The sequence below is a fragment of the Liolophura sinensis genome, chromosome 1 (assembly GCF_032854445.1).
Source record: "Liolophura sinensis isolate JHLJ2023 chromosome 1, CUHK_Ljap_v2, whole genome shotgun sequence".
NCBI classification, from domain to species: Eukaryota; Metazoa; Mollusca; class Polyplacophora; order Chitonida; family Chitonidae; genus Liolophura; species Liolophura sinensis.
The window spans coordinates 18,914,317-18,922,559 of NC_088295.1; the positions used below are offsets into that span (position 1 = coordinate 18,914,317).

General features: G+C 38.1%; 1 protein-coding gene across 1 annotated transcript; it reads left to right on the forward strand.

Moving 5' to 3' along the window:
• Positions 1–1,689: 1,689 nt before the first annotated feature.
• On the forward strand, positions 1,690–8,019 carry LOC135481798 (N6-adenosine-methyltransferase non-catalytic subunit-like). Its single transcript, XM_064761515.1, has 10 exons — positions 1,690–1,815; positions 2,024–2,112; positions 3,171–3,261; positions 3,567–3,635; positions 4,206–4,293; positions 5,098–5,188; positions 5,385–5,523; positions 5,861–5,953; positions 6,328–6,444; positions 6,889–8,019. Exons 1-10 carry the CDS (start codon positions 1,750–1,752, stop codon positions 7,420–7,422), a joined length of 1,377 nt encoding a protein of 458 aa, XP_064617585.1. The 5' UTR covers positions 1,690–1,749; the 3' UTR covers positions 7,423–8,019.
• The last annotated feature ends 224 nt before the right edge of the window (positions 8,020–8,243 follow it).

The following is an 8,243-nucleotide window of genomic DNA, read 5'->3' on the forward strand; positions in this document are numbered from 1 at the left end:
TCGCCATCCAAATCCTGGCGAGGGTTAATGGATCATGCCGGGTTTCCACCAGGCTCTGACTTGTTACATTGGTTCCCCAAATATAGTCTTGAGTATTTTATTTATTTATTTGATTGGTGTTTTACGCCGTGCTCAAGAATATTTCACTCATACGACCGCATCCAGCATTATGGTGGGAGAAAAACGAGCAGAGCCCGGGGAAAACCCACGACCATGCGCAGGTTGCTCTCAGACCTTCCTACTTCCCAGAGGAAGCCAACATTGGTGAGAGGTTCCAGGTTCAATACTCTGCGCTAGCGCCCTTGTGCGTTTGTTACTTGTGCATTTAGTAGGGTAGTGCTCCGTCCGAGATTCAGCTCGACTTGCATTTGGTTTTAGACATACCATCATGATTCCTTTATCATCCTTTAAGGTTGCGTATTTTCTTTCATTCTAACTGAACAAATATAAGTATAAAATGAAACTGGTCATGCTGACAACATTGAAAGAAAACTGATCATTATTTTGAGAACCGGTATGGCTTGTCTGTTATTTTATAAAAGACTTCCAGCTTAGAGAGTAAAACCAGCTAGGGGCGCGACGACAGTATGTGATAGTTGGCAATTGGTCACTTGTAACTGGTGAAATACAGCCTCTTGCCAATCTACCCCAGTTAGGGTTTTATTCTCTTCATGTAAATGCTTAAATGCTTAGTAGCAAATTACACGCCCCTAGCAACATGACTTAAGCAGAATTAGGTAAAAAAGGTGCATTGATGTTAGTTGCAATTTATTAGACATCAGTGCATGGTTTAGATCGAATTACCTGTACCAGTATTCAGAATGTTGTGTTGTCATCACATTTAATATACAGTACCATTAAAACAATGCAAAGAGACCAGGCTTAGTTCACCTAGAGAATCTTGGTTATGCAGGAATACACTAAAAAGGAATTACAGCATAGAGAGTAAAACCAGAGCAGCCACGACAGATCAGTTGTCACACTTAATTGATACTTGAAATACGGCATCTTGTCAATTTACCTCAGTTATGGTTTTATTAAGCTCCAGGTAAGGCGTGATGCATATATCAGACATTTAAATTCATAGACATTTATCAGTTCACTGTACCCAATGATTATTGACACAGGCCTGAAATGCCTTTGCATGAGCAAGGACTTGGCCACAGACCCCCATAAATTTTCCATAAGCGACAATGTTAAAGTTTAGCGCAGTCCCAAACATTCCGTGGCCAATAAGCTTTGGTGCATTCCTGGCCCAGCCTGTGGCAAAGACGCCATAAAAATCTTGACATGGGTTGACTGTCAAAATCTGGACTTCTCTATGCCGGCAGTTGTGAGGGGTGCCCAACAACGCCAAGGGGAGGTCACTCGCAGCCATATCACCACCTGTCTTCTTGTGTCCTCTCGCCCAGAATTTCAAACTTTGATCATTAAAACTTATACCTGCCCAAAGCTTAGACAATTTCCATCATTTTGATAGCAAGCATGCACCTGTACACCAAAAACGGCAGGCTGGCAGCAAAAAAAAAGGCTTTACACCCTCCCGAAAAACCGAAGTTGTAATGGGGAGGTCGGTGTCCATACAACTGAATCGAGCGATGTGGAGTTATGTCCCTTTGAATTTGTCTCTATTTAAAGGAGGTTTGAAAAGTTGCCGGCTGTGGTTGTTGTTGTTTCATGAGCCCTGCACGCTGGTCACGTTATGGTTTGAAACCTAAACCTCATCCAAGTTTGCAGGTAAACAGTGAGATGACAGATCGCCTGAGAGAGTTGAGGGAAAGGTCGCAGAAACGAAAGCAGCTACTTGCACAAGCGGTAAGGACCTGAACCTGACCTAAAATCGTTTACAAACGACCGAGCCGTGGACAGTGTTGGATAGTTTAAGTTAGAAACATTGCGATTAGATTTCAATCACGTCAGCGCAATCTGTTCTAGCCTAGTCTCATGAACTAATGCTGTTCGTAATTTCTGTTCTTGTGACCTTACTGAATGCTGGATTTCAACATCATATTTCATCCTTCAGTTTGGCGTGGCAAACCCAGATGGCCTCAAGACGGTGTTGAAGAGCAAACATGACTTGGAAGAGGAAGAAAAGGACTCGAAGCAAACAAAGTGAGATCTGCTTTCATCATTGTGAAGAAGATAGAATATGTGAATATTTTTTGGCTTCAACTGTAGGATCATAGTGCCTGTAACAAAGTGAGAAAATGTCATGTAAAAATCTAGTGACATATAATCGTGAGAATTTCTTCAAGCCTATCACAGCAAATTAAGCGTTAACATTTTAGTTTGTTCTTTTCCTGTGAGGTCATAAATAGGTGGGCCTGATGATCTGAATAATAGACTGCACAGGCATAAAAACCAAATCAGAGAAGGGTCTGGTACACCAAAATGACCATAACATGGACCCTTCTGAATTCAACAGATTCAAAAAGAACATATTTCAAGCTAGGCAGAAATATACGCCGCCGTATAAGTGAAATATTTTTGAGTATGGCGAAAAACACCAATCAAGTAAATAAATAAATTAGGTGACATAACCAAAACTGACATGGCAAACAGGGTAGATAACCCATTTAAATGACTTAGCTCCCTGTACTTTTTCTTTTATCCGCTCCCTAAAATATATCTGATATTAAGCTAAATCTTCAAATGTGCTCTTTTGGAATCTGTTGAATTGATATATGTAGATGCCTGTGCAGTAGTTACTATGCTGCAGTCACTTATGTATGGCTGACCCCTCCCAAATACGGTGTTGATACGTGAGACCCACCGTATATAGGTACAGTTATAAATAAAGTCGCTATATGGTAATATTGTTATTGTGCAATCTGTGACAAAATTTGGGCAATTTAACAAAGATACTGTGACTAAATGTGACAAGAACATAAACTTTATGTGTCAAAGTATATAATATCACATGACAAAATAAGACTATCTCAGATTCTTTCCAGTGACCCTTGGCAGTGTTACAAATGATATGCAGGTAAATGGAATGTCTGCTAAAATTAATCTGTTTTCAATTACTCTTGTCTTGTACACAGGAATTAATGTTTCCTTATCAGTACATGGTATATTGTTTTGTATTTATAAGTTAATCATGTTTAGCGCTTCTGCAAGATTTATTTTTCTCTTCAGCCTATTCATTAATATATGTAATGTTTTTACAGGGAGTCGGCCTCGACTTCTAAAGGACCTGATGGGGAAGAGGAGATAAAAACTGAACTTATCAGCCCTGAAAGTAAACTGAGGAAAAAGGTGGTAAGATAGCTCTTAATTTTGTCACCGGTTTATGATTGTCCTCAAAACTCATCATGGGAATATTCAGTTTATTATCTTTATGTTCTTCTGTTCAACAAAGCATCAGTAACTTTTTATCTGCTATAGAAGATTTTAGAAAATAACTCTATTTTTAATCCATGAATGTATTCTTTTGTATAGGAAAATAACAGTTAAATTCTTCATTTCTTTACACAACACATTTTTCCTTTATTTGTCACGAAATAACAATTGCCATAAATGATGACATACATGCTGGTAATGTTATTGTTGTGTGGATCTCTCAGGGTGCTGAGAAGGAAGAAGAATTTTGTGAAGAGGAAGAAATATACACTGACTCCAGTACATTTCTCAAGGTATATATCAGAAAATATGATTGAGTAATTTTTGACATATACATCAACAGTTTTGTGTGTGCATTCAAGGTAAATATCACACAGATATGTGTGTGCTTTCAAGGTAAATATCATATTCTGACACATATATGAAGTTTTGTGTGTGCATTCAAGGTAAATATCACACAGTTATATGTGCGTTCAAGGCAAATATCATGTTCTGACAGATATATGAATAGTTCTTTGATCACGTGTGTGCATTCAAGGTAAATATCACACAGTTATGTGTGTGCATTCAAGGTAAATATCATTCTGACACATGAACAGTTTTGTGTGTGCATTCAAGTTAAATATCATATTCTGACACATATATGAACAGTTTTGTGTGTGCATTCACAGTAAATATCATAGATGTATGAGTGAACATATTCTGATACATATGGTAAAAGTTTGAGTGCATTGAAGGCATGATCAGACGGAAATAGTGCTTGATGTAGGCTTTTTTCATTCATGAAGAAAGAACCTTGAAGTTGTTGGCTTTATTTGCTGAATTTGAACTATATTTTGATTGCTTTCTACCTTACCGTCCAGGGAACTCAGAGTGCCAACCCTCACAATGATTACTGCCAAAATTTCGTTGACACTGGTGAACGCCCGCAGAACTTCATCAGAGATGTTGGTAAGTATAAATATTTATGCTGATAAATGCCCAGAGAATTTCATTGCTAAGGTTTTATGTTGAATTAGGGCTTAAGTATCTTATTAACACTAACAGGTTAATGTTAAACATGCAGTATGTATTACATTTTGATTATGTTACAGCTGAGTTCTTCATAACAGACCAAAGTTAGAAGTGTATCATAAGGCAGCTCACATCAAAAGATGAAGCCAATTAAGTGTATGGATTTTATTGGTAGTTGATGATAGTGGAGAAAATACCTGTGTTTGTGTGTGCCTGCTAGTCATACTTTAAATAAAAGTTAATGATTCAAATGGAGAACTTACGCACAAATTATAAAAGTATAATAAAACTAGAACAGGTATATCTGCACATACACTGGAAGTTAAATACTAGGATAAAGGAATCTGTATTGCTGTTTTCAGTTTGAAAATTGAATTGTCATAAAAAGGGCAAAAGTAATGTGGAAAGGCAATTCAATTTAGACTAACAAGTCTGTACAAATGTTTCATATATGCCACATAGCACAAGCATCCATTGAACTGACAGGGTCATGCTAACACATCTCAGTTCAGTGTCATTCAGGAATGACAAAGTTGGCTATGTGTAGCACATTACAGATTCCTCTGCTGTGGGACTGATTTTCATGTTTTACTTTTGTTTGGGATGTTTGGTTGTATCAGTCATGGTGATTCACAAAAACATATGTAGATCCAGCCAACAAAGGGTCTGCTGCTGTGTCAGGCAAAGATATGCAGGAAAGTGTCACTAATAAATTAAGCTGTGTCTTTCTTATTTTGACAGGCTTAGCTAACAGATTTGAAGAATACCCAAAGCTGAGAGAGTTAATTCGATTGAAAGATGAATTAATTGCTAAAACAAATACCCCGCCAATGTAAGTGACACAACAAAGGTCTGTTTTACAAAATGCACATGTCAGATGATATCCACAACTAAGTTCTGCTGTGATGACATTTACTGTGTAAGAAATATTATTACACTGACAGTACAGTTAAGGTTTACATCTTTTTGACATCTGCTTTCCATTCTATAACCACACTGTGAATATTTGGATTTTTATCATTGGGTAGGTATCTGAAAACAGACCTGGACACCTTTGACCTTCAGGACCTGAGGATAAAGTTTGATGTGATACTGGTGGAACCACCCTTAGAGGAGTACAACAGAGCCCAGGGGGCAGTGTTTGATACATACTGGAACTGGGATCAGGTTAGTTGAGAGATCTGTCAATCATGCTTGCTACGACTGTGTTAGTCTGGCTTTGCTTACATGTACATTCGTCAGTTCATTTATTGGAGGATGATGTCAATAAATGAGATTGAAACTGGAAAGTGATTAAATTAATTATTAGAAGTTTCAGTATTTGTGCAAGATGTGAAATGAACTGAGCAAAAATTGTTGTTTCTGTGTGGTCAAACATTGTCCCATTGTAGTTGGAAATTAATCAGCAGGTCATTTCCATCAACACATCAACATAAATTTACCTGCAGTAGAGGTGAACACATTATCACATTTGCAGTATACATGCGTATGTCTTATTGCACAGATAGAGAGTTTAGACATTGCCAGTGTCGCGGCTCAGAGGTCGTTTATCTGGTTATGGTGTGGTAACGCTGAGGGCTTGGAGCGGGGGAGACTGGTACGTATAGCTCATCTTCATGTCCGTGTCTTTCAGGTGCAGCTTGACCATTCAATAAGTGGAATTTGGTTTCATGGGCATTGGTGTAGCAAATTCTAGCTTTTTTCAGGAAGCTGAGAGTTTGCTTGCATTCCACAGTGATCTACTTTATCATATGAGGTGACACTGTGAACTAATGTACGTGTATACATATATATATTTTGTTTTTCTTCTTTCCTAAATATTTGATGTATAATTTAATTTGAATTTTTAATTCGATTTTGGCCTTTAAGGGTAACTTCGTAACCAGAGGGAGGATTTCGGTTTTCTCATAGTACATGTATTTATGATATGCTTTTGAAAAAGCTGAATTTATTGTTCATGGCCATTGTCAGTGTTTGAAACGCTGGGGCTTTAGGAGATGTGAAGACATATGCTGGATAAAGACTAACATCAAAGACCCAAAGGCTAAGCGAAATCCAGAACCAAATGCTGCCTTTAACAGAACAAAGGTAAGGACAGCCATTACTTTTGTCCCTTGTCTAATGTTGAAAACATGGGAGAATTGAAACGAGTTTCACCAATTCTATAACAACTCTCATATCATAACCAATATCTGTGCAGTTATGGAAATGGAATGTGTGCACACTGATTTATAGGGTATACATATTTTTATTCACTTTTCGTGTGTGTAAAGATGAAAATGATTATCTAGAAACTGGTAGTGAACTTCATTGATTGCATTTTGTTTGATCACAATGGTACAACACCACCTAAACAATTAAACAAACAGACTATATGCAAATAAGCCATGAATGTCATAAATAAAAATCAGGATATAAATTCTGAGCAGGTGTGAAAACAAATCTTTCTTAACTTTGTTAATTTATAATTGATTGTGTGATGTAGGTTGTGAGTGACAGTGTTATGGTTACCATGCTTTATGTATTCCACAGGAACACTGTATAATGGGGATAAAGGGAACTGTGAAGAGAAGTACAGATGGGGATTTTATCCACGCCAATGTGGACATAGACTTGATCATAGCAGAGGAACCAGAGTATGGCAGTAAGGAGAAACCTGTGGAGATATTCCACATTGTAGAACACTTCTGTCTGGGCAGGAGGAGGCTGCATTTGTTTGGCAGGGACAGTACGATACGCCCAGGATGGCTGACGCTGGGCTCAGAGATTACCTCAAGTAACTTTGACCCGGATGTTTATGCCAGCTATTTCAAGGATCCCAGCAGTATGACGACAGGCTGCTCTGAGGAAATTGAGAGACTTCGTCCCAAATCCCCTCAGCCCAAGAATAGCAGTCAGAACATGCAGAATTCTGGTAGTCGGGGGCGTGGTGGTAGAGGTGGAGGGATGATGAGGGGATCTAACAAGGGAGGGAACCCGTCTGGCCGGGGTAGGCGAGGAATGGGTGGCCGGGGAAGGATGGGTGGATTCAGGGGGCGTGGGATGCACAGACCAATGCAGAGATAATATGTTGTAACCCTGCTAACATCTGCTAGACCTCTGACCACATATTGATAACACTTAATGATCATCAGTGTCATTACTGTTCTCTACATGCCAAAAAAAATCATTTAAATCATTATGATCTTTGTTGAAATGTTGTCAGTGAGATGTGTGAGTTCAATCCAGGTTTATATCTGACGTGTATGATGCACGAGTGTGTTGGGTTTGCAGCTGGCACTACTTGATCCATCCAGTACCTAATTTAAATATTTTAATGATATAAACAAAAAGACCAATACTTCATTTATACTTTATCTTGGTTGTAGTTTTACATCCATTTCGCATTGTTGACACTGAATAACTTGTATTATCATTCCTTCTGAACTTTGGTTTACATCAAGATGTTTTTATTGGTAATAAGTGTACCAGATCTGTTTTTTTCAGCATATAGTTGCTTGCGCATCGCTTGCAGTTGCTCTTCGATTCTAATTAAATATGATGACAAATACATAACATTAAAGTCAACTCTTTGCACAATCCTTGATGTTCGTGATTCATAAATGTCAACCTGCAGTGTAAATAACTGCCATGCTCAGATCATTGAAATAAATCCATCTCCCAACAGAGAAAAACGTGGTCCGTTGTCCCATGAATAGCTACAGAAAAGCATGTGAATGATTGGGGATTTCATTAAAATAATAATAATAATAATAATAATATCATTATTTTCAGAGGGTAACAAACTCTTTCCTGAGGCCCTCTATTCACTCACACAATCACTCGGCAGCCACAAGGGTTAAAAAAAAAAAACATTACGTGTCGTCATATATACGGATTCAAGGCTT